Source organism: Hyperolius riggenbachi, chromosome 1 (genome assembly GCF_040937935.1).
Source record: "Hyperolius riggenbachi isolate aHypRig1 chromosome 1, aHypRig1.pri, whole genome shotgun sequence".
In the NCBI taxonomy this organism is placed as follows: domain Eukaryota; kingdom Metazoa; phylum Chordata; class Amphibia; order Anura; family Hyperoliidae; genus Hyperolius; species Hyperolius riggenbachi.
In genome coordinates this window covers 108367097-108395070 of record NC_090646.1, presented here as the reverse complement: position 1 = coordinate 108395070, position 27974 = coordinate 108367097, and the positions used below count along the sequence as shown (strand labels likewise).

Here is a 27974-nt window from a genome sequence, read left to right as displayed (position 1 = left end):
CCCCCTGTATAATAAGGAGGGGTGCCATGATGAGAAATCTTGTCCTTTGCTTGTGACTGCTCACTGAGAGACATGCTCCAGTGCTGCTGGCCTAGCAAGTGCTGTATACAGTGATAAACCTAAAGCTGTTCAGTGATTAACCCCTTCACTATCACTACACTATTGTATTGTTAGGTAGCTAGCTAGCTAGATTTCATTCAGTGACAGTCAGAGTGTGTGCTGCAGGGCTGTTGCAGGCAGCTGGTATGTGTCTGTGTGTGTGCGCTGTGTACAGACCAGGCCAGCTGCTGCCTGCTGGCCAGCTAGCCTTAGGTACAGTATAGGTTAGTTTAGGGAATAGGATTACTGTGTTATTGTGTAGTTAGTACTGTGCTATTGCAGTCAATGCTAGTTAGTTGTTAGAGTAGTAGTACTACTGTGTTAGCTTACTACAGAACTGATGTGCTGCTGATCAGTGCCAGTGTGACAGTTAGTGTGCACTAGTATCTTCTCTGCTGTCTGACTGTCACTCGGCACGTGGCACTTTGCACTTGGCACTTGGCCATGTGCAAAGTGCCAAATGCCAAGTGCCACTGCCAAGTGAAGTGTCATGTCCAGCATGCTCCTGGCAGACGTTACACCTGCTGCTGCTGCATTGCCCTGTTCCTGCTGCCTTTGCTGCTTCCACCGCCAGGGTGCCATAGGCCACGGCTGCTGTGCTGATACCACCTATATTTAACCCAAAACACAATTGCTGCGTAATTTTTTGGAGGTGTCTATGCTGAAAACTGCCATGTCCCAGTTGTGCGGTTGGACTTTGGACACAATGGGCTTGATTCACAAAGCGGTGCTAACCTACTTAGCACGTCTAAAGTTTTCACAGGCCTGCTAACAGTTAGTACTGCTTTGTGAATCAAGCCCATTGTGGGCTGCACAACCGCTGTCTGGAACCTAGTCCTGATGTTAATTGAGGCCTAGTGCACACCAAAAACCGTTAGCAGATCCGCAAAATGCTAGCAGATTTTGAAACGCTTTTTCTTATTTTTCTGCAGCGTTTCAGCTAGCGTTTTGCGGTTTTGTGTAGCGGTTTTGGTGTAGTAGATTTCATGTATTGTTACAGTAAAGCTGTTACTGAACAGCTACTGTAACAAAAACGCCTGGCAAACCGCTCTGAAGTGCCGTTTTTCAGAGCGGTTTGCGGTTTTCCTATACTTAACATTGAGGCAGAAACGCATCCGCAATCCAAAATCTGCAGCAGCCCGGGAGTATGCGTTTCTGCAAAACGCCTCCCGCTCTGGTGTGCACCAGCCCAGTGAAATACATTACCCTAGCGGATCCGCACCCGCAAGCAGATCGCAAACCGCAGCGGAAACGCTCCGGTGTGCACTAGGCCTTACAGCCATTTTTTTTTTTTGGGGGGGGGGGGGGATTTTAAAGTCCCCACATCATCAACCAGTGTTTCCCTTTAAAAAAAATGATGCTACATGCCTCATTTACCCTAAAAAAACGTTTTAACAGCAATTTAAAGGCCACTTCCGGGTTTTCTATCCAGATATCCGGCCGGATATCTGGGATATTGGATTCGGATATATCCGATTCGGATTTCAAAATTTCAAACTCGGATATCCGATTCGGATCAGATATCTGGGTATCTGGATCCGAATTCAACACGGATTTTGAAAAGGGGTATCCGAGCAGTACTGCTTGCTATGCGATTATACGGTCCGTTGCACCACAATGCAAGGGACGCAGAGTGAAAGGGCCCTAAAAGTACTATTGCTGTTTTTCAGGTTCTTGGTGCAGACTGCATTATAGTGTATGCCAGACAAGGTGCGGACATGTGCAATGGATTTATGCTTTCCCATGGACCCATTCATGTATATCTTTTGCAATCCGGTGAACTACAGTACAATATTGAACTCATACCTCCCAACTTTTTAAGATGAGAAAGAGGGACACTTAAGCCATGCCCCTGCCACACCCATGATCACACCTTGTCACACCCCTAGTCACGCATACCATAAAGATTACATAAGAAAAATATAATAATATAATTCACACTGGTCCTTTCTATCCTGGTTTATGTTCCTTCATATTAACATTTTAAAATTAGCATTATATCAATTTAAAGGATGGGAATAAAGTTTAGAGTCAATCAAACACATTTTTTAGTAGAGAAATATATATATTTAAATAGAAAGAAAGACAAATGAGGAGGAAAGAGGGACAGGGCTCCCAAAGAGGGACTGTCCCTCCAAGAGAGGGACAGTTGGGAGCTATGTGAACTGCATATTATCAGGGCAGTGGTATTGGCGCTTATGATTAGAGTTGAGCCGAAATTTTCGTAATTTCGCGTTACTATAATTACGCATGTGAAATTTGCGATTACGATGCGAAATTACGGTAGCGTAATGTCCATTAAAATCGTAATTGAAAATACCGTAAGCGTAATTTTCAACGCGTAATTTCACGTTTCGTTCATACCGTAATTTCGCATTGAACCGTAACGCTCCCGTATAATATAAAAAAGCCGCCGACTTTAAGGGTTAATAGCAAAGCCCCCTTAAATGCTAAGAGCCTGAAATTTGGAAAATATATTAAGGAGATCAGAAGAAATAAGAGGAAAATTTTTTTTTCAAAAAGACCTTATAGTTTTTCAGAAAATTGATGTTAAAGTTTCAAAGGAAAAATGTATACATTTAAAAAACCCCGACTTTAACGGTTAATAGCAAAGCCTGCTTAAAGTTTAGGAACACCAAATTCCCAGGGTATATTAAGGGGATCAGTGGGAATAAGAGGAAAAAAATTTTTTCAAAAAGACCTTATAGTTTTTGAGAAAATCGATTTTTAAGTTTCAAGGGGAAAAATGTCTTTCAAATGCGGAAAATGTCAGTTTTTTTTGCACAGGTAACAATAGTGTATTATTTTCATAGATTCCCCCAAGTGGGAAGAGTTTTACTTACTTCGTTCTGAGTGTGGGAAATATAAAAAAAAAACGACGTGGGGTCCCCCCTCCCAGACCTCTTTAACCCCTTGTCCCCCATACAGGCTGGGATAGCCAGAATGCGGAGCACCGGCCGCGTGGGGCTCCGCATCCTGACTATACCAGCCCGCATGGTCCATAGATTGGGGGGTCTCGGAAGGGGAGGGGCAGCCAAGCTTTCCCCTCCCCCTCCGAGCCCTTGTCCAATCCAAGGACAAGGGGCTCTTCTCCACCTCCGATGGGCGGTGGAGGTGGAGGTCGCGATTTCCTGGGGGGGGTTCATGGTGGCATCTGGGAGTCCCCTTTAAAAAGGGGTCCCCCAGATGCCCACCCCCCCTCCCAGGAGAAATGAGTATAGAGGTACTTGTACCCCTTACCCATTTCTTTTAATAGTTAAAAGTAAATAAACACACAAACACTTAGAAAAAGTATTTTAATTGAACAAAAAACATAACCACCCAAAAAATTTTTTCCTCTTATTCCTTCTGATCTCCTTAATATATTCTCCAAATTTCAGGCTCTTAGCATTTAAGGGGGCTTTGCTAATAACCCTTAAAGTCGGCGGCTACCTAACATTGATCCATGCGTCAACTTTTCCGCTTGGGAGCATGGCCATACGCATTAATTTCGTAATACCAACTGTAATGCGAAAATTACGTGAAAATTACGCTTACGCGAAATTTTACGAAATCCTTCTTCATTACGATTATGTACTTACGGCCATAATCGTAATTACACTAATTACGCGAAATCGTAATTACGTCATTACGCTCATCTCTACTTATGATAAATGGCACACCTCTGCAGCAGACTATAATGGACTGCGCACTGGGGACACACTATGTTGCACTGACTGTATATGTCAACTCAGTTTGGATATGTGAATTGACCTTTCCTGCACAAAAGCCAGATTTCAGCCTAGCCAACATAGGCCGTGGCCTACGCGCCTGAAAGAGCAAGGGCGATTTTCACCCTCCTAGAGACTGTTTGACTGCCGTATAGTCCTGTCTGTGTGCTGTGGAGGGTCCTCTGTGCAGCTAGCCAGACCCCATCCGCGGCAGCCCAGCTTCTGAGTTTTCTGCATATAGCTGCGGGCGGCCACGGACAGCCAGGTCAGGGATGTAGAAGGAGCCGGAGGCAGTGGGAGGTGATGACGCTGCAGGCATGACGTGTATGCCTGCAGCCTGTCGCTCCCTGAGTCCTCCCCCTCCCCTCTCTCTCCCTGTACGGAGCCTCGCCCCCTTCCTCTCCGGGCTGCTTGTCACACGCACAGCCGCTGCCGGGAGATTTAATTCATACTGCAGGAGCTGCTGTCAGTGGTAAATAGTGGCAAACGCTTCTACTATCACAGGCAAGTAACAGCACTTTTAAAGTTATCTACTATCAGCTGTAATAAAGATAAGTTAATGTACAGGAGGGAGGGGGGCTGCTGCTGATTATTGACTGTTTTTCTTGGACCAGCATGTCCAACTCTACAGCTGAGACTGCAATTATTTTTCTCCTTCTCTCTCTACACTTTCCTCACCATCACATGCTGTCTTTTCCTCTCCCCTCTCTGTCATCTAGTGCTCTCTTTTCTATCCTATGGTGCAGTCTGTAACTCCCCTCAAAAATCTTCTGCAGCATTTTACAGAGTACATAGTCCTGTCACTGACTGTCCTCAGAGGAGCTCACAATCTAATCCTACCATAGTCATAGTCTAACGTCCAACCATATTATTATGTATTTATATAGCACTGACATCTTCTGCAGCACTTTACATGGTACATAGTCATGTCACTGACTGTCCTCAGAAGAGCTCACAACCTAACCCTGCCATCTTAATAATCTAATGTCCTATTATTATGTATTTATATAGCACTGACATCTTCTGCAGCACTTTAAAGAGTACATAGTCATGTCACTGACTGCCCTCAGAGGAGCTCACAATCTAATCCTACCATAGTCATAGTCTAATGTCCTATTATTATGTATTTATATAGCACTGACATCTTCTGCAGCACTTTACATGGTACATAGTCATGTCACTGACTGTCCTCAGAAGAGCTCACAACCTAACCCTGCCATATTTATAATCTAATGTCCTATTATTATGTATTTATATAGCACTGACATCTTCTGCAGCACTTTACAGAGTAGATAGTCATGTCACTGACTGTCCTCTGAGGGGCTCACAATCCAGGGCTGTGGAGTCGGTACAAAAATCTTCCGACTCTGACTCCTCAGTTTATGAAATCACGACTCCGACTTCAACTCCGACTCCGGGTACCTAAAATGACTCCGACTCCTCGACTCCGACTCCTTAGTCTAATACTTAATGTCCTGTTAAGTATTAGACTAAGGAGTCGCAGTCGAGGGGTTGGAGCCATTTTAGGTACCCGGAGTCGGAGTTGAAGTCGGAGTCGTGGTTTCATAAACTGAGGAGTCAGAGTCGGAAGATTTTTATACCGACTCCACAGCCCTGGATTGTGATCCCCTCAGAGGACAGTCAGTGACATGACTATCTACTTTGTGGATTTTGTACAAAAATCCCCCGACTCCGACTCCTCAGTTTATGAAATTAACGACTACAACTCCGACTCCGGGTGCCCAAAATTGCCCCGACTCTTCGACTCCAACTCCAACTCCGACTCCACAGCTCTGTCACAATCTAATCCTACCATCGTCATAGTCTAATGTCCTACCATATTATTATTAATATTTATGCTACATAGCCACATGTCATTGAGTCCTAAGTCAATGTAATCGCCCTAATCTTGTGATGAGTAACCCTAAGCTGATACTTGTTATCCCTTTTCCCATAATTCTATTCTCAAATTTGTAGTCTCACCCAAGATTGCCAAAGGGCCTAGCTTTTAGGCCACATTCACAGTGGCCCTTGCGTTTCCTGTGACAGCAGGAACGCAACAGATCGGGACAGCGGTGCTGCATGTTATGTTAGCCTTGTGTCGGGTACAGTGAAGTATACAGTCAATTAAAAGCATGCATCACTTTCACTGTTATTGCGAGCATTTAGTAGCAACACACTGCATGCAGTATGATACAGTACCACAACCTGTTATACCGCAATGCACCTGCCACAATTTGAACATAGGTGGTGCATACTATACACCGTAACACACCACTGTGAATGTGGCCCTAATCTCCACTAACTGTATTTGTTACTTTTGCCTAACTTTAAATATACTTGATCTATGAGTGTCCCTAACCACCCCCCTTCCCCATGTCGGATAATCCCTCACTGTAATCATTGGGCGGTTGGAGATAGTCGGCTTAGGGCGGTAAAAAGTACACATCCGGCCTGTACTTTTCTCAATACAGACAGCTGAAAACTGTGCCAATATTCTACCACAGCAGAGTCAAATCTGCACAAAATTCCTTTGACTTCATGCTTGGTTTTTGTCTGACATGAACCCTTTGAACTGTCAACTGTGTGACCTTTTATAGACAGGTGTACGGCTTTCCAAATCATGTCCAATCAACTGCATTTAGGTGGACTCTAGTTAAACTGCAGAAACATTGCAAGTATGATCAGAGGAAACAGGATGTATCTGAACTCAATTTTGAGCTTCATGGCAAAGGCTGTGAATACTTATGTACATACGCTTTCTTTTTTCTTTTTCTTTTTAATACATTTGCAAAAATCTCATTTAAACTTTTTTTCACATTGTCATTATTGGGTGTTGTATAAATATAAAACAAAAGGTACATTCAATTATTTAGCTTCATTTAAGCAAGAAGGAACTCCCATGATGCATTACTTCTAAATGTGCAAACCCTCCCTTTATGCCCCAGAAAGCACATTTAGATCTGCTGAACGGCTTGTGAGTCTGACTTTCTGGGACATAAAGGAATGGTTTTCATATTCAACATTACGGGAGTTCATTCTTGTTCACTTAAAGCTGAATAATTGCAATTCTCTTCTGTTTTAAGAAGGTAAATGTATACTTAGCATTGCTTTTTTAGTAAGGGGAATTCTTGGTTCCTCTAAGCCCCTTACAAACTCTTATTGGTTGTGGGCAGGTTGGTACAGCTGGACTACTTAGTTAATATAGAAGGTAGGACTTTAGTATTTTCCTTCCAAACATTCTTTCATCGGAAGGGGAAAAAAACAAGGGCATGAACTCTCTTCCATTCTCGACTTCTGCTGCAGAATCTCATTTTTTATGTAATGACAGAAACATATTACATGGTACATGGCCCCAAGAACAACTGCTATTCTATATGGCCACAGCAGCCATTCCCTGACTCAGACGCCATATACTAGGCTCAAGTACACTGAACAGGAACATAGAGATTCTCACAGAGCGTCATGGCTGCCTTTATAGCAGTGAATGCTTTTTGGTATGTAGATTTGTCATAAGCTATTACCTTTCATTTTCAGAAAATAAAGCCTGCGCTACTTTTATATTTGTACCTTACATCAATTTACATTTTTATTAATCATTGCAAAAATCATGCTTTATATCTACTGCATATTTATCAATTTTTCATATATGTAGTTACCTGTATATTGACACAAAAGGAAGGGAGCACCGTACCAAAAGGTGTATGCAGCGTTCCCAAGTCTCACCCCAGTGCCTCCGGGGGAGCACAATACAGTCTACACACAAGACTGGCACCGCTGTCTGCAAATATAGCTCTTTTATTCCATAAGAAATGGCAGCAGTGACAGACTGCTGTTTCGAGTACACAACTTTTTATCAAACTGCTTATAGCCATAAAATTAAGCGATCACAATTAGGGTCACGTATGTGAGGAAAAACGTTCCTTTAATCGTTGTGTAGTCTTTCCCACATAAGCCAATCCGCATGGACACTTCACTAAGTACACGACATAGGAAAAATCGCAGCTAAACTGACCACGGATTGGCTTATGTGGGAAAGACTACACAACGTTTAAAGGACCGTTTTTCCTCACATAAGTCTAACATACATGACCCTAATTGCACATTGTCTATTGCTGAACACTTCCATGTGCATCGACATACGATCTCACAGCTTAAGATCATGGCGATTGATGGGGTTCCCGATACATGGAGGGTGTCTGACAGAAATAGGGCCCTGCTGTCAGAGCCGGGACAAGGTCCTCCAGCACCCAAGGCTGAGACACCAAAGTGCGCCCCTCCATCCCTCCACCCCAGCCATCACACACTGATTGCTATTAGACTAAGAGGCTCCCCGGGGCCCCCAACACCTTAATCTCTAGTTATCTGGCTTGCAGTCACTTCCATGTATCTCCTTTTCCTTTTTCTTTCTGCTTCAAACACAGTTAGGAATTACAGCTGAATGAATTGTGCGCCCCCTCCTACACTGCGCCCCGAGGCTGGAGCCTCTCCAGCCTATGCCTCGGCCCGGCCCTGCCTGCTGTAGAAGGAGGCCTTCTGGATAAGGAAGCTAATTAAACACTTGTGGTGTGGGGGGTCTTAACCACCAATATGATTTGAGCTTTTGCATACAATGTGATTTGAAGATTGTATAGAATATGTGATGTTTATGAAGTTTTGACACTTTCTATATTCTTTATTCCTAGGAACATGCTTTTATGTAACCCGGTAGCGGACCAGGTAGGAGACACTGTTTTGTTAATTTTGCCCTGTGTATCTTTTAATTTTTATTTTTTTTCTCTCTCTTTGTATGCAACCTTTTGGTCGCATCAGTAGGCGATATTTTTTGCCATCTTGTGGCCTTTTTTTGATACTACAGCCTACATTTTTCCCTTGACTGGAGACAAGCGCCTCTGTGATGTCATTACGCCCGCCCGGTGTGCCTTTGCCGCCGGGGGGCCTGGCTGGACTGATGGGCGTGCTGCTAGGACGGTGCACCGCTTGAGGGAAGCTGGCCGCTCAGTTTCATTTGATAAGTGCCTCTGATGATGTCATTTGGCCAGCGCGCGGTGCGTTCTATGCACAAGGTAACACGGCCTATAAGAGGGCCTGCTTATTTGTATAGGACGTTGACAAGGGGACTCGGGCCGCTGACGTCAGTGGGATCATCCTATTGGCTGCTCCTATTGCGTGTGGGGCTGGCTACTCCTTCTTTTTAGACATTCCACAGGTAAGGTACACCTACTGGGCATTTACATATTGTGAGGGCACAGTCTTCCATCAGGTCTGCTCTGGGATCCTTCCCCCGCTTTGGGGAGGGCTTATTTAAAAGGAATGTGATCACTTGATTTTATGGCTATAAGCAGTTTGATAAACAGTTGTGTACTCGAAACAGCAGTCTGTCACTGCTGCCTTTTCGTATGGAATAAAAGAGCTATATTTGCAGACAGCGGTGCCAGTCTTGTGTGTAGACCGTTACCTGTATATTGTGCTTTTACAAATTATTGTAATATGACATAAAGGACCATGGCTATGTCTAAAACCCACCTCATCGTCCTGTTTTTTTTTTTTATGTTTATGGTTATAAATATGCATTATTTAGCAATACACAATATTTTGTGCATTGCCCATCTGCACCTTTTGCACTATAGATATTAAAATGACCTGGTTGGCTGGTTCCTGTAATTCCACTTCCTGTTGAGGCGACAGTGCATGGCTACTGGACAGAAAGCTGTTTGGACCACTCGCCCATCATCATTCTCAAGGTGGGCACACACCATACAATTTTTTAAATATCTGTTCAATTTTAGAATTGCAATCAATTTTTCTGACTGATTGTAACATTTCAAAAATATGACCAATGTACCACACACCTATGTTCAATTTTCCCCAATTATGATAAAAATGATTGGAAACTGAGAAAATTGCTTGGATGTGTAAATCAATAAATTGACAATGTAACACACACCATACAATCTTTAGAAGAATTGAAGAAAAATATCTGGTATTCCAGATAGATAAAAATCGAAAAAAAAAACAAGAAATCTGATTGGATTTTCTGTAATTAGATTATTTTCTGTAAAGTGCTGGTAGAGACTGGTCATTATCTCGGGTGCATTGTCTTCTGGTCATCTCCTGCTGAGTAGAACAATGCTTAATTGCTAGGCAGATAGATGGTTAGATAGATCATTTCCAACATGTTGGAAATTATCTACAGTGGGTTGCAAAAGTTTTCGGCCCCCTAGAAGTTTTCCACATTTTGTCATATTACTGCCACAAACATAAATCAATTTTATTGGAATTCCACGTGAAAGACCAATACAAAGTGGTGTACACGTGAGAAGTGGATCGAAAATCATACATCATTCCAAACATTTTTTACAAATAAATAACTGCAAAGTGGGGTGTGCGTAATTATTCGGCCCCCTGAGTCAATACTTTGTAGAACCACCTTTTGCTGCAATTACAGCTGCCAGTCTTTTAGGGTATGTCTCTACCAGCTTTGCACATCTAGAGACTGAAATCCTTGCCCATTCTTCTTTGCAAAACAGCTCCAGCTCAGTCAGATTAGATGGACAGCGTTTGTGAACAGCAGTTTTCAGATCTTGCCACAGATTCTCGATTGGATTTAGATCTGGACTTTGACTGGGCCATTCAAACACATAGATATGTTTGGTTTTAAACCATTCCATTGTTGCCCTGGCTTTATGTTTAGGGTCATTGTCCAGCTGGAAGGTGAACCTCCGCCCCAGTCTCAAGTCTTTTGCAGTCTCCTCTCCAAGAGGTTTTCTTCCAAGTTTGCCCTGTATTTGGCTCCATCCATCTTCCCATCAACTCTGAACAGCTTCCCTGTCCCTGCTGAAGAGATGCACCCCCTGAGCATAATGCTGCCACCACCATATTTGACAGTGGGGATGGTGTGTTCAGAGTGATGTGCAGTGTTAGTTCTCCACCACACATAGCGTATTGCATTTTGGCCAAAAAGTTCCATTTTGGTCTCATCTGACCAGAGCACCTTCTTCCACATGGTTGCTGTGTCCCACACACGGTTTGTGTCAAACTGCAAACGGGACTTCTTATGCTTTTCTGTTAACAATGGCTTTCTTCTTGTACACCACTTTGTATTGGTCTTTCACGTGGAATTCCAATAAAATTGATTCATGTGTGTGGCAGTAATGTGACAAAATGTGGAAAGCTTCAAGGGGGCCGAATACTTTTGCAAGCCACTGTATATATACGTACAGTAGGACGATCTGTTTGCGACACCATTTTCTCCCGAGCACGATTGGCGCCCTGCTGTGTTTTCTGTGAGATTGATCTCCTACGCTTTGTACAGGAGTGCAGGAAAATAGCACCGCTATGCAATTTTCTCACAATTTGTTGATTGAAATTATCTTTCACTTTGTTTTTTTTATTTTTCTGGTGCAAATTGCAAATGCAAAACGCACTGCAATCACACCACACACTGATGGATCGCAGCCCAGTCACAGCAGAAGAAATTGGGAAGAAGCGCAATAACATCACAGTGCGATCGCATTACATACATGCTTACAATTTTTAAAACACCATTTTTTAAATCGATATAGATATGCATCTCGTAGGACATGCACTTGGGCAGTATTTGTATGCATCCACCGCTAGTGTAGGAAGCCCTGAATAAGATTGACCTTGGGATGGTTCAAGGTCTCGCCCACCTTCTATGGACATGTAGACTCAACAATCTCTGCTTAGTTGAAGGTGTTAGGGCTGGTTCACATGGGCGTCTGCTGGTATGTCGGTCAAATGCTTTTCTACAAGTGTGCAGAAAAGCATTTGACATCTTGACAGCTTTTTACAGGTTCCGGTGGTTTCCACTCCCGCAAAGGGACACTGAGACTTAGCAGTAACTGAACCTGGAAGCTTCAAGGGTCAAAAGGTGGTAAACTATGCTACCGGAGCTGTCCATTTACTTGAATAGGTTTCACTTGCCTCGGCTGGTGGAAAACGACCCACAGTCATCTCAGAGGGGGAATAGTATTCAACGCCGCCCAGTATTTCATTAGCTGCAGAGTGAGCCATCATTCAGCTCTACTAAACAGGTTGCCAAATCATGATTACTGCTGGTAGTAGCAGTAGAGTATTGTTATTAATTTACTCTTATTCTTTTAAGTTAGCCAATAAATGGTATCATCCTGATTCAAAACTTCTTGGCATGTACTGCTAGACTCACACACACTTGATAACCACCACAGCTCACCCATGTGCCACAGCCAAACTAATATTGCTCTGTGCAGATCATCCACTGTGTCCATCTAACCACTACACCTTACTCTAGCTGGGCAGTACATTGTGCCTTTTCCCAATCATCTAATTGTCTATTTCCGTATTCTGACAGCTATTAACGGGCTCACTATACAGTTTGGGGCGGGCTCACTATACACTGACAGTTTGGGGCGGGCTCACTATACAAATAGAACTGATTGTGATTTTTATATTTCACAATCATTTTCTTTTTCCCATTTTCATCCTCTTTCAAATGTTTTTGTCCTTGGTAGGCCCTAGGGCCCTTATTCAATGTTTTCTCCTAAGTTTGCGCCGAGACAATATTACATTTTTTGTTTAAAATAATTTTTTAGCACTCTGCAACTGAAAAAGTACCAAAAAGTAGGTGAAAAGTACTATCACAATTATTCTAAGTATTTTTTTTGCTTGTTGGTGGCTTTAAAATGGACCTGAACTCTTGCACAGGACAGAAGGAAAACGGAGAGAAATGCACCCTGTATGTATTTAGAGAGTTTAGCCTGTCTAATTCCCCCTCATCTGTGTGACTAATCACCAATGTATTTTGATCTCTCAGCTGTGTCAGCTGGCTGCCTCGGCAGGGTAGCTAATTTGTAAACACAGCAAACGGGGAACAGAGGCGCCAGCAGGGTAAAAGTGGATAAAACCTTTAAAATTTGCTTGGAGGAAGCGGTGGACTTACCTCCATAAAGCAGACACGAAAGACTGTATAGTGGTAATTACATTTATTATATAGTACCCCAAAAATGCAACGCGTTTCGCAGGCCACACCCGCTTCATCAGGCAATAAATGTGGGGACAAACAGAATTTGAGCAGTAGCAGGTGTAGCGCCTCTGACTGAGGCGCTACACCTGCTACTGCTGAAATTCTGTTTGTCCCCACGTTTATTGCCTGATGAAGCGGACGTGGCCTGCGAAACGCGTTGCATTTTTGGGGTACTATATAATAAATGTAATTACCATTATACAGTCTTTCGTGTCTGCTTTATGGAGGTAAGTCCACCGCTTCCTCCAAGCAAATTTTGAAGGTTTTATCCACTTTTACCCTGCTGGCGCCTCTGTTCCCCGTTTGAGGTACCGTGTCCACCCCTGGTGGAGGGGTGATCTACCCCTTTTCTGATCTACAGAGAGCGACTTCTTAATCCTGAGTGAGGACAGGTCTAATCTCCTCACCTGCCTATACAGTGGTTGCCTTTGTGGTAACCCACGTTTGTGAGTATACTCTTCTCACTAATTATCTTTACTAATTTTATGCTGAACATACTACACTATATTGGGCTCTCGGTTTCTCTAACCTTAATTTGTAAACACAGGATGTTAACCCTATGTCTGCTTCCAGATTTATTGGAGGATTTCTATCAGCTGTAACAACTATTTTTCTTTCCTTTTTAAAGGGAACTTTATTGATACGGTGTGAAAATATCACTTAGGAGAAAACTTAGGAGAAAAAAGTAAATTGACTAAGGGCCTAAAACTTTTGGAAATGTGCCTTAAGAATCTAAAAAGGAGTCTGGTGCTGCCCAGAATCTAACAGATTCCTTGTTTACCCTCCAGGGTAGTCTTAGTACCAGAAGATTTTAATTTGTCTATGCGAGGCTTCCAAATCTGTTTACATGTTCACATATTGTTCCACCGTTAGCGATACAATTCAGATGTTGAATTGACAGCGAAGAGGTTGTACAAAGTCAATATATCACATATTATACTAATTAGAACATGTTATTAATAGACAGCGAATATAGTGGAGAGCCTTTTATTTGATCTTCCCAATGTACCCCTACATAGATTGATGGTGGTGAACACCCAGAATTAATTATGCCAGACAATAGCAATAACCTTGATTAAAGCTTCAACCTTGTATCCGTAAGAAACAATTACCTTTCTGGTTGATAAAACCTGTCGTCCCATCAGGTAACAGACGTGACCAGGAAAGAGAGAAGCGGTAATGAGTCAATCCAAGCTGTTTGATGCATTTCAAATCTTCCTCCCACAGAGTGTAGCTGCCACAAGCAACATCTCCAGTCTGGTTCTTATAAACTCGATCTCCTCCCTGATGGGTGAATGTATCCCAGATATTGGGGCCTTTTCCATCTGCATCCCATCCTCCTGGAGAAAAAGGAAGCAGTCAAATGCAATGTAAGTCTGCCTCTTCTACAGCAATCACCCATGGATGTCAAGGCAACGCACCATGGATTTCCTTCATCAAAGTCCCTGTTATATGAAATGTATATGTTGCCCTACAGCTTCCACTGAGAGTACCTGGGAATTCTCAGGATGAGAGTGTGAGACTTGTGATCTTTTTACATTTCCGTCATTGTAGATGTTTGTGTAATGTTTTCAACAAAATTAAAAGAGAAGAGAAGATGACAATGGAGCCATTGGTAAAGTGTATCTCTGCCTCCTATATGCTTTTCTAAAAAAAAAATCTCATGTATGAAGGTGTTGGGTTTTACGAGCTGGAAATACATTTAAAGGACACCCGGGGCAAAAATAAACTAATGAAATAAACAATTGTATCTATCTTCCTACTGCTAAAAATGACTTTTTAAGGTATTCCACAGTTTTATTTTATATTTAAATCTACTTTTTAAGTTTTAACTGTTTTATTGTTTTTGCTCAATGACACATTCATTGAAGTATGCCAGAGCTAAAATCTATGAACTAATGACCCTTTTTATCTCTTTCCTGCTCTCAGAAGCCATTTTCTGTTAAGAAAGTGTTTTATAGTTGGAATGTCTTATCAGTGAAGGTCACGCTGTAGTCACTTCCTGTCTGGGTCAGGATTGAGTCAGCCACTTACATACCTGATATTTAACTCTTTCAGGCAGAGAAAGAAAAAAAGGAACACAGCCTAGTTATTTGTGTGCTAGGCACTGTACATACACATGTCTATCTCATCATGTCACATGTCACCTCGGGTATCCTTTAAAGGGGAACTGGGGATCGGTTGAAAAGGGCGCCCGAGCTGCCTGTATGAAAAGGGCGCCGCCATAGACATCAATGTTATTTCTGGAAATATGGGCTACAAGGTGTAGAAAAGGGCGCCCGAGTTTTGATATAGGCTACAAGTGGGCTCCCCTTTGTAGCCCATATTTTTTCGGCTACAAGGTTTTCGGCTACAAGCGGGCTCCCCTTTGTAGACCATATTTTTTTTCGGCTACAGTAAGGTGCCCCTCTGTAGCCCATATTATTGACTTTTTTTTGTAGCCGAAGTTTGTATATGGGCTACAAGCGCTGGAAGCCGAATTATTTCATTCCCCACTATCCATGGCGGCCTGGAGGGGGAATAGTAATTAACACATCCCAGAGTTTTTTTGTAGCCGAAGTTTTTATATGGGCTACACCAGGCGCCTTGGTTTTTTTGTAGCCGAAGTTTTTATATGGGCTACACCAAGCGTCTTTTTTGTAGCCGAACTTTATATGGGCTACACCAGGCGCCTTTTTTGTAGCCGAAGTTGGTATATATATGGGCTCCACCAGGCACCCTTTTTTACCGGCGCCCTTTTCATGTAGACCCGGGGAACTGAAGTAAGAGGTATACATACGGAGGCTGTCATATTTATTTCCTTTTAATAATTGCCAGTTGCCTGGCAGCCCTGCTGGTCTATTTCTCTGCAGTAGTATCTGAATAACACCAGAAACAAGCATGCAGCTAGTCTTGTCAGATCTGACTAAAACACCTGATCTGCTGCATGCTTGTTCAGGGGCTATGGCTAATAGTATTAGAGGCAGAGGATCAGCAGGGCTGCCAGGTAACTGGTATTGCTTAAAAGGAAATAAACATGGCAGCCTCCATATACCTCTCTCTTCAGTTCCCCTTTAAGGATCACTATAGCGAATAAAGTAAGCAGTTAAAATCTGACAGAAGCAACAGGTTTTGGACTAGTGCATATCCTCAGAGGGGATTATCAGGGTTTTCTTTGTTTTCAAAAGCATTCCCTGAATTTTTGACAATACGACCAGAAGCAGCAGACCAGGAACTGAGTTTGAGTCTCTATGGGTGGATTGGCTGCTACTGCCTAATTTGCATTATTCCATTGCCCAGAGTAACAGGGGTAGGCACAGACTATACTTCATTAGCGCGGCTACTACTACGTTAATTAATTAATGTTATAGCGGTTGTGCTAGTGAAGTATCGTGGTTGCGCTACTTCACAGCGTGCTGCAGTTAAAGAAGCGTGCGTAACTTAGACAAGTGTGCGCGTAACTTAGGAATGCATGTTAAGCAGCACTATCCTGCGTAGCGTGTGCACCTTGCTTTTTTGTTTTAATGAATCAACCCCTATGTCACATGTCAATGAAGGTTCCCTTTAAACTCATCTATGTAAGGCAGCGTTTCTCAAACCTGTCCTTGTGACTCCCAAACAGTGCATATTTTGCAGGCAGCCTCACCTATGCACAGGTGGGGTAATTAGTGTCTCTGCTACATGGAATCCCCCTATCTGAGACACTAATTACCCCACCTGTGCATAGGTGAGGTGCCTGCAAAACATGCACTGTTGGGGAGTCCCGAGGACAGGTTTGAGAAACACTGACATAAGGTGTTGCCCCACAGACACGATTAATTGAAAGATGCCGACTTCCCTGGTATACCCAAAGCTTAATTAGGTTGTGTTCAGATCAGTGACGTAGTTAAGAAGCTGTGGGCCCCAGTGCAAGCTTAGGCCCCCAAGCATGCCATAGATAACAATTGATACAACACCCCAAAACCAATCAAGGACAACCACAGTGTCAGAGGTGCAGGAAGGGGGTGGGAAACAGTCCATTAAAGGTGTTATCAGGCAAAAAAAAAAATGAGTTTCTATTACCTGGGGCCTCTACCAGCCCCATGCAGCCATCCTGTGCCCTCGTAGTCACTCACTGCTGCTCCAGTCCCCCGCCGCCAGCTGGTTTTGTTTTTGCCGACCTCAGGGTCGGCGGGCCGCATTGCGTACGTTTTTACGCATTCCCGCTGATGCAGGAACATCAACCCATACATTTTGGTCGTGGTTCAATGCGTAAATTTTTACACATTAAACCACCAACGCGTAAAATGTATGTGTTAGCAGGAATGCGTAAAAATGTACGCAATGCGGCCTGCCGACCCCGAGGTTGGCAAAAACGAAACTAGCTGGCAGCGGGGGACTGGAGCAGCAGTGAGTGACTACGAGGGCACAGGATGGCTGCATGGGGCTGGTAGATGCCCTAGGTAAGTGAAACTATTTTTTTTTTGCCTGATAACTCCTTTAATGATCACTACTATTCAAATCAACTATAGAAGTGAATATTATCAGCACAGGACCAATAAAAGCTAATACTGTGGTTGGGGGGTGGGCCCCTCGAGGCCCCTCTAGCCCAAGGATCTAGATGCGGTCGCTACCTCTGCACCCCTATTGCTACACCACTGGTTCAGATTAACCTTTAGGCTACTTGCACACCAAGACGTTGCGTTAGGTGCTACGTTAAGGTCGCATTACGTGCACCTAACGCAACATATGGTGGTGCGGGAGAGGACGGTAGAGTGAGCCGCGTTAGGCGGCTCTATCCGTATAAGGTCTCCCAGAGTGGCACTGATTGGGCGGCGGGACCACGTGATGCGGAGCAAGACACTCCACATCACGTGGTCCCGCCGGCCAATTAGCGGCCGCCAGTGCAGTGAATATTAAGTAGCCATGTGCGTGGCTACTGTAGCTGCATCTCCCCGCCTCCTCTCCGCCCTCCACTGAGCATCTAACGCCGTAGCATGCTGCACTTTCGGCAGAACGTGCAGCGTTACATGTAACGCAACGTGGGCTGTGTGAACAACCCACTTGTGTTACATTGCTGTGCATTGGGGGAGCGTTACAGGCGCACTAACGTGCGCCTGTAACGTCTTAGTGTGTAAGCAGCCTAAAGCTTCATTCTAGACACAAATGTTTTCCTAGATCTGTTTAGGCACTCTGTTACTGGGTTTAGTTCGGCCTGTCAACAAGCTTATTTGATTAGCTGATGTCACATGACTAACTTTTAAAGCACCTGCTCTCAGGGACTAGCTGCAAAACATGCTGTCTGCGCTATATGCTTGAATCTTCTCAGTGAGAGCCAGGCTGTGCCTCCCACACATAGTTTGAACAGCAGGATGATGCAATCCAGGGAAAAGCATCTCCACCCACAGCCACGGGGCCTAAAACTATCTCCCTAAACCTGCTTCCTGCTTTGATCTGAGAAAAACTTCAGAATTTTAATCAGCGGAAGTCTCGTTTCACACAAAAAAGTAACGTCTTAGCACACTGATTACTAAGCCATTAGTTGGTATATTTAGATCGGTGCCTGGAGATGGGTTTTACCACTAATTATCATTAACACTTTCATTATTGCTATTGAGTGGGCAGGGAAAAACACATTGGCGTGCATTAATTGATCGGAAATGCATACATCTACATTTTGACAGCCTAAGCATGAAAAGAGTTGCCAAGGGATATTGCCATTAAAATGCTGAAAATGACCTTCATCAGTAGCAGCTCGTTTTTGTTCTATAAAATGCAGCACTTATGTCATATCTTCCTCTCTTGCTGTGACTGCACTTGTCTCTCCCTCAGGCTCTGATGTACTGAGAGCTGGCATTAATGGCTGGCTAATGCTTTCCTATCAGTGAACAGGCCTTCATTAAAATCGGGGTCATAAAAAATAAAGTTGATTTTTTTTCTTCTTTTATTTCTCATTTTCATTTCATTAGTGTAAGGCAACAATTTTTAGGAGAATTTGTACACAGTGATGCTTCTGTATAACATACTGACAGTACATTGTTTGAAATTTGAAGCAATAAACTTTGTCATTCTTTTTAAAGTGTAACTGTCGGACATAAAATCAAAAATCAATTCTTTACTATCATCTGGTAAACAAGTAATAAAGGTACTAAACAGGCAATCCAAAAGTTAAAATCACTATTACTTTTCTTGTTGATAAATGATCATTTCCCGGTTTACCTGATTCTTATTTGGTACACATAAAATTTGGTACACAAAAAGGAAGTTGCAGGGCATGCTGGGTTGTTCTGTTTTGCTTCTCTACTTCCTCTTAGACTTAACTAATGCAGCCCGATTGGCTGAAGCCTCTTTCCCTCCTGTTTTCACCTCCCACACCTCTGTTCCTCTCTGATTGGCCAATATTTCTCATGCTGAGACAATGCACTTTCTATGGTGAAGGGGGAACAAATCAAGCAGAGGACTGACAAGTCCGGACTCTCCGCTCAGTTTTTCAAAACAAATACCACAGATTGCCAACGGATCCGTTTTTGAAGTGCATGAAGACGGCTGCTATTTTTAACATTGTAATCCGTGGCTCCGGTTTTGGTCCGGGCCCAAAAGTGGAGCCACGGATATGTTTTTACAAGTGTGAACCGGCCCTAACGCAGCTATTTCTTTATTTTCAGAGCTGCTTTAAACATTTCTCATATTTTTTTAAATCCTCATTTATTTTACAAAACAAATAAATAAAAGCTTCACATAAGGAATAAATGCTGTCGAAAGTCTCCATGTCTCTGGTGAGATTTGCCTCACATACAGTCTACAGCATTTCCTGGTCAATGCTGGGAACATCTGTGCGGCTAAGCAATCCAATCAATGAGTGAATGGAGGGCTGAGCTTCACCAGATATGTTGTGAAGGCCTTCTGACCGCTGTCTATTGTTCATGCAGATGCAAGTGACTCACAGGCCTGGTCAATTAACGCTCAAATTCTGATGTAGCTCTCTGCTGTGGGAAAGAAAACTTTTCATTTACCAAAAAAAAAAAAAAAATGCATTTAAAATCCTCACCTCATGTTGCTTAAACTACATACAGACTTTACAATCTCGTCACCCAATCCATCTGTTTATGGTTGAAGAGACCCGGTAGTGAATTGATGCAGGGGCTGTTTCTTTACCTGAACACCTTTTCTTCTGCCTAAAGGTGCCCATTAACAGTACAATTTTTTCACCAAATGCGATTTTTCGATGCAATTCTAATGATGAAGGCAATCGATAAGAAGCGATTTTTTTTTGGTCGATTGCTAAATAGGATAAAATCAATCTGAAAGATGGATTTAATGATCAAATTTGAAGAAAGTGTCGTTCAGTAAATGTGAACATTTGAACGATTAATACCTTCCAATTATTTTCAATTGTAAAAATCGCATCGAAAGATCACATTCGGCCAGATGGATCTGGGAACACTACCGATAAACGATCGTTTCCTGATCCATCTGGCTGAATTTGCATTGGCGCTGTGAAAATAAACGATCATGTAAATGATTGTTTACATGATCGCGGCAAAACCTTGCAAAAGTCAATGAGGATTGGATCGATCCTCTGCGAGTTAACCCAGCATGGCGGTCGAACGAACGATCGCAGCGGGTGGCGTGCTGAATTCCTTTTAAGGAAATGCTAATATTTTTAATTGAAAAACTGCTATTCGGTCAACTGCAACTTCCAATGGTTTGTGGGGGATTTTTTTTTTTGGGGGGGGGGGAGACAGTCCCTCTTTTTGCACCAAATCCCTATGTCCCTCTTTCCTGCTCATGTGCCTCTCTTTCAACAGTAACCTACACATTTTAATTACTATAAATTACTAGTAGCCATTCAATCGTTTGTTCAAAAACTTTTTCCACGGTGCTATTTTGTTTTAAAATCCAAACGGAATATCATACGAGACTCGAATGTACAGGTAGGCATGATAGGTGACGACCAATGAATGACTAGCCTGAGCTTTTTGACAGGTGCCACTACCACTAAAAAATAAAAACCTTAATAGGTCTAAACTAAGCCATTCAAATGTTGAAAAACAACAACAAACTCGTGATAAGGGAAGCTGATAATGGAGGAGTGGTAGTCGCTCAGAAGTGTGGGGGAACGAGGCCCAAAAGCTTCTGAGTGACTTCACCTACGATAGAAAACTCCCTAAGGGCCCGTTTCCACCATAGCGTTGCGGAATCGCCTGCATTCCACCGCGGACGAAATCGCATGCGGGTGCGATTCCGCATGCGTTTTTGCCGCGATTTCGCATGCGATTCCGCATAAGTAAGGCTGTATGCGAATTTAACCATGTCACTGCCTGAGTAAATTAACATTAATACCTATGCGAAATCGCATGCAATTTCGCGGCAAAAAACGCATGGTCACCCCGCATGCGATTTCCCTATTAGTTACATTAGCGGCGATTCGCGCACATTAATTCTGCACACGAAATCTGACAGCCCTGCCGTGCAGATTTCTGCCGCACCAAAAAACGCTGCCGCAGCCGCACAAGTGGGAACAGCCCCATCCACTTACATTGCCTATGCGAATCCGCGTGCAGTGCCCGCATGCGGATTCGCTATAGTGGAAACGAGCCCTAAGGGTCCCACTGAAATTTTCCTCATGAAGAATAATTTTTTTGCCGATAGCGAATGCTTTTGGCAAGGGTATTCTAACGAAGGATGAACACTCCTTCCATAAAGAGACACTGAAGTCTCTTTTTTTACCTTATTTTCTTATAAAGTCCTCTTCAGCATTAAATTCTAAGCGGATTTACCGCATCCCCGCGGCAGAACGAGTGATGGTTTATTGCCCCAAAATAGCCCTGCAAAGTTTTACGACTTTGCTGGTCGCAGAATTTGCTGTCAGGGGAGGCAGAGCTTTGTACAGTAGCTCTGCCTACTATCTAGTCAATCTCCGCTGATCTTCTCCTCTCCCCGCCCCACTCAGTGAAAGAAGACTGAAAGGGGCGGAGAGAGGCGGAGAGTAACTGGAAAGGAGGAAGAGATACTGTGCAAAGCTCTGCCTCTATCCAGTAGGAAAAATCTGCAAGCCCTGGAACTTTGCATAGCTATTTCTGGGCAATAAATAACTTGTTCTGCTGCGGGGATGCAGCGAATCAGCTTAGAATTTAATGCTGGAGGACTTTATAAGAAAATAAGGTAAAAAAAGAGACTTCAGTGTCTCCTTAACCACGTTAGCACTCAGGGTTGTTGTCACCTTATGGATGCAAGTAATTGTCACATTTCAACACTCCTCCTATTCATTTGTCAATAACTTTATCACTGTACCCAGGGCCGGGCCGAGGCAGAGGCGAGAGAGGCTCCAGCCTCAGGGCAAAGTGTTGGAGGGGGCGCACAGCTCACTCAGCTATCATTCCCCTATTGTGTTTGAAGCAGAGAGAAATAAGAAAAGGGGATACATGGCAGTGACTGCAATCCAAATAACTAGAGATGAAGGTGTTGGGGGCCCTGGGGCGCCTCTTACTCTAATAGCAGTCAGTGTGTGACGGCTGGGGTGGGAGGGATGGAGGGGCTTTGATGTCTCAGCCTTGGGTGCTGGAAGACCATGTCCCGGCTCTGACTGTACCTCACACCTAAATGGTCTCTAGCTTGTTTTTTCCCCCCAAAAAAATAAGGCTTTTTGTGGCTGATTTTTTCTTTAGAAAATATGGTATTTTCTATGCATTATAAAGGGGAAAAAGAAATATATATATATATATATATATATATATATATATATATATATATATATATATATATATACATATACATACACTATTTGTCTATTTCCATTCACCATAGTTTTAAAATAAACAATTATACCGTAGACAAACGCCAAAGATTTTATTTCCCCATTTATCTTGGTAATCCCAACATTTTATTTAAGTACCTAGTATGGGGAAAATAAAATGTTTGGAAATAAAGGTGTATTTTTTCTATGTCGTGTTTTTTGTTTTATCATTGTATCCTAGCAATAATTGCAAGAACTTATTTGCAAAAATAACAATAATATACCCTCATGGCATACATATTTAAAAAGCAGAATCCCTAAGGTAACAATGTATGTATTCAATATACATTTCTGTCATTTTTTTTTTACAAGCTTTTTATGTTGGTACAGAATATATGAAAATAAAAATTGTATTGCTTTTGAATCAGTTTATCACTAAAAAGAATTCACAAGACATAAACCTCAACCCTAAAACAACCTAAAATCTATTCTACAATCAGGGTTAAAATAATACTACATATGTCTCAGTTAATAGCTAGTTGGGGATCTTGCAGGCCATTAAAGTGGACCTAAATTAAAAGTACAAGATTTCAAAAATAAAATCTATTTTCTAAATTATAATAATAAATAGCAGCCTTTTTTCAGCTGCATGATGACAAATATAAAATATTTTACATTTATTGGAGGAACCCCTCCCTTCCTTTCATATTGCCGGGACAGAATCCAGCAGACTGGTGGAGTAGGTGGTGTCTGGCAAAGGAGGAATTGCTAATGGCTGCCACCTGTATAACCCTAGTTATGAAAAGAGAAGGGTGAAAAGCATGCACTGAAATGCTCATAGGCTTTAAGGAGTGCTTATTTATCTGTGTATGTGTCAGAGTGGTGCAATTAAATATTTTGAATTAAAAAATGTTTGATTTGGGTCCGCTTTAACTCCAAAGTGTGCATGTGGCTTTGTACAGGCCAATTTTTTCCAAAAAGTATTTTAGTGCCTTACTTTGTTTGTATAGCCTCATAAGAGTCTGGACAGCAGAAAAAAGCCACCATGTCACCATTATGGACAGCTAATAACCAGGGCTATTCAAAAGTCTGTGTTTTGTAAGATATCTACTAGATTAGATTATGAGCTCCTCTGAGGACAGTCAGTGACATGACTATGTACTCTGTAAAGTGCTGTCAGTGCTATCTAAATACTAAAAAATAATAATGCCCAGAGCTTAACCCCTTCCCCAACTCAACTGCACTTCTGACTCTGCCCCTTGTCTGTCCAAAATTGTGGGTGTCCTTCTTTTTTGGGCCTTTTGACCATCAAAAATATAGAAATTAGGTTGGCAACCAATATAAATAAATCATATTTCCTCACTTCATTATTCAAAATATAGGTAGTATAAGGTTTTTACAGGAATCACTACTATAGCTTTGGTGTAATAGAATTATATATATATATATATATATATATATATATATATATATATATATATATATATATATATATATATATATATATATATATATATATATATATATATATATATATATAGCTGGGGCATAGACATAGCAAGTAGGATATAATATCAAGCAGCACTACTATACAGTATATAAGCCTTCAAAACAGATTGAGCATTTGCGAATCATAAATAAGTCTGTTCACTTACTCTGTTCTTAGCAATAATTTAACAGCATTGCATCAGGTGTTATCCAAGAACAGATGAATACCAAAGCAATTCTTACATTATATCAGAAAAGGGATTTTTTTCCCCAATGCTCATCTTCTTTTATTTGATGAGGTCTCCCTCTTGTGGCCATAAAAAAACACTAATCTTTAGTGTTTTCAACCCTCCTGTCTTCTCCCATATTTCTGGGCTCTTGCTGACTTTAGTTTATATGTTACGGCCAGAACCCGAAGTTTGGCCACTTCTAGTTCTGGCCGGCCACTTCGGGTTCTGGCCGGCCAATTCGCGAAGTGCCCGCTGCGCTGCGGCCAATGTTAGAAACGGATCGTTTACTCTGATATGAATGTATCTTCTGGCCGCAGCGCAGCGGCCAAACGTATTAATTTGTTGCAATTTTTAAGCCGGCGGCAATGTAACGATTCAAGCCGCCGGCTTTTTCATCTGCCTCATCTCTCTCCCTCTCTCTTCTTATGGGCAGCCGGGCGGGGACACGCGTGTCCCTCCGGAGTCGTTCGTCGCGGCAGGGAAGCCTGCCGTTCTTGCAGAGCGGGTGCTGGCAGAAGCAATGTCTGCAGCCTCCCCGCTCTGCTGCCCCTGCTGCGACGAACGACTCCCGGGGGGACTCGCGTGTCCCCCCCCGCCGGCTGGCCATAAGAAGAGAGAGGGAGAGAGATGAGGCAGATGAAAAAGCCGGCGGCTTGAATCGTTACATTGCCGCCGGCTTAAAAATTGCAACAAATTAATACGTTTGGACGCTGCGCTGCGGCCAGAAGATACATTCATATCAGAGTAAACGATCCGTTTCTAACATTGGCCGCAGCGCAGCGGGCACTTCGCGAATTGGCCGGCCAGAACCCGAAGTGGCCGGCCAGAACTAGAAGTGGCCAAACTTCGGGTTCTGGCCGTAACATATACATTGGATAGCTAATATTAAAGTGGACATGAACTCTTGCACAGGGCAGAAGGAAAACACAGAGAAATACACCCTGTATGTATTTAAAGAGTTTAACATGTCTAGCCCTCCTGATCTTTGACAAATCTCAACTGTAATTTGATCTCTCAGCTTTGTCAGCTGGATGCCTCAGCAGAACATCTAATTTGTAAACACAGGATGTTAACACTATGTCTGCTTCCATGAAAGCAGGAAATAGACATGCTGCAGATTTATTACAGGATTTGTATTAGCTGTAACAAAAAAAATGTTTTTAATTTAAAGGTTATTATGCTGTTGCTTATCTTTTAGAGCAGAGAGGAAGTACTGAGTACAGGTCCGCTTTAAAATGAAAAAAATATGGCCACCTCCATATTCATTCATTCAAGCTCTGCTGGGTAGCTATGACTGTGCCACATCACTCTGCTGAGTGCCTAAAGCTACAGGAAGTTGCCAGCCGGATTGCACCAGTTCAGCATTGGAGCTTAAAGTTAATATAAGGGCAAAAAAAAAAAAAAAGTTAGATACTTATCTATGGACAGGGAAGGCTCTGGATCCTATAGAGCTTTCCCTGTCCTCTCTTGCTCCCCTCATTCTAACACTGTCACTCCCATTATGGGTACTTGACCAATTTGTCGAATACACAACTGTGCACCCTTGGGAAGCTTGAGGAGCACTCGTGTCCTTGCGTGCTTCCAAAGACAGACGGCTCCATACTGCGCATGCGTGAGCCCGCTTGCGCCCGCACTTGCTCATGTGCAGTACGGAGCCACCCATCTTCAAGAGCACTTGGCGACACAAGTGCTTCCGAAGCCTCACGAGATGGCAAATTAAATGGGGTTAACAACGCTGGATCGAGGGGTACAAGAGAGGACAGGGAGGGCTCTACAGGATCCAGGGGATTCCCTGTCCGTAGGTAAGTATCTAACTTTTGGGGGGGGGGGGGGGGCCTTTACATTTACTTTAAAGAGGAAGGATGACACAAAAGTCTCTTCAAGAAACTGGAGAAGACTCCAAGCAAGCAGACTAGACTGTGGAGAATGTTGGCTTCAAGCAACATGATGAGATTCTTCAAGCAAGCTGAAAGAGACTTCTAGCAACACTGGAAGGGCACCATTCTGCTATGAAAATAAGGAAAGGCTATAGAGTCAGATGTGGTACTAGTGAAGAAACCTAAAGACTTATCGAACCCCCCACAGATTGTTTTGTTTGGACCACCTGATTTTATTCAGCATCTTATTAAGACCATGCTCTGTGACTACTGAGCTGGAAGGCTAAGGTGTAGTTAATTAATAACTTCACATTCATCTGTGTTTATACCACATTAAAATGTTTTGAAAACAGACATCTGCCTCACCTTGTTTCAGTTTCGTGCAAATACAAAGTACACAAATTATAAGACAACAAAATACAAAGAGATATTCCTCCACTTTCCTATAACTGAAGCCCTTCAAAAATGATGGTTGACTTTGGATATTCAGTTTCAAATTCAAACTCCATGAAAAGCTATTACAGTAGAATTTTGTTCCAGTAAACTCTGGTTTGTAAAAAAAAAAAAAAAAAAAAAACAGCTTTACAGCTCCAACTGTTGAATGTTGGCCTCATACAGTCCTTACCGTGTACTTTTGTCCAGAGAAATAAAAGACTACTGTTGTTTAGGAGACACCTTTAAAGAGACACTGAAGCAAAAAAAATATGATATAGTGAATTGGTTGTGTACTATGAATAATTACTAGAAGATTAGCAGCAAAGAAAATATTCTCATATTTTTATTTTTAGGTATATAGTGTTTTTTCTAACATTGCATCATTCAATAATATGTGCAGATTACACAACACTCAGCATTCAAAATGATTCTTTCAGAGCAGTCTGTGAACTAATGACCTCTCCTCTGGCAGAGAAAAAGAAAATTGTTCAGGAACAGTTGAGATAATAAAAGATAGAAAACAGCCCTCTCCATGACTTTGAAAGTCGTAGAGCTTAATGGCTTTTTTTGCATAGAGTTCACAACTGGAGTTTCTTAACTCTTCCTGCACTGGAAACAATTAGACTGATGTATCTGATCTTAATGTTTTATTTCCTAGCTGTACTACACATACAAATCATAATATCATTTTTTTTTTTTCCGCTTCAGTGTCTCTTTAAGCTATTGTTCTATCTAAGATAGGTTATGGTCAATGGTTCTTAAACTTTTCATGCGTAGTTATCAATCTTCAAATCAGCTCTGAGCATGGCAAAAATGGGGCATGGCATTCCTTGTAGTTTTCCCCTAATTATGGTGTCCCACATAGAGCTCCCTTAGTTACAGTGCCCCCAAAAGGTAATCTGTTCATTATGATGCCTCTACAGTTCTGTCTTCATTTTAGTGCCCTCATAGTGGTCTTGAATTTACAGTGCCTTCCATTCAGGGCAGGGGAGTCTGTACAAAAATCATCCGACTCCAAAGTTTATGAAACCACCGACTCCGACTCCTCAACTCCAACTCCACAGCTCTTTCAGGGCTATGGAGTGGGTACAAAAATCATCTGACTCCAACTCCGATTCCTCGGTTTAAGAAACCACCGATGTTACTTTCACTATAGTTTTCCATCCCATAGTGCTCTCCTTATTACAGTCCCCCTTACCCCCCCCCCCCCCCCCCCACAGTGATCTCTTCATCATAATAAACTCCTTTATGTCCCCTTCATTAAAGAGACACTGAAGCGATAAAAAAAATACATGATATAATTATTTGTATGTGTAGTACAGCTAAGAAATAAAACATTAGGAGCAGAGACATAAGTCTAATATTGTCTCCTGTACAGGAAGAGTTAAGAAGCTCCAGTTGTTATCTATGCAAAAG

The 27974-nt window shown here is 42.5% G+C and overlaps 1 protein-coding gene across 1 annotated transcript in view; it reads right to left on the bottom strand.

Annotated features, from left to right (window-relative positions):
- Positions 1-27974, bottom strand: part of LOC137564340 (cytosolic beta-glucosidase-like) — a 108449-nt gene that overhangs the window by 64691 nt on the left and 15784 nt on the right. The window contains exon 2 of the mRNA XM_068278107.1: positions 13947-14174. Coding sequence (XP_068134208.1) covers positions 13947-14174 — 228 coding nt within the window. The remainder of the gene's footprint in view (positions 1-13946; positions 14175-27974) is intronic.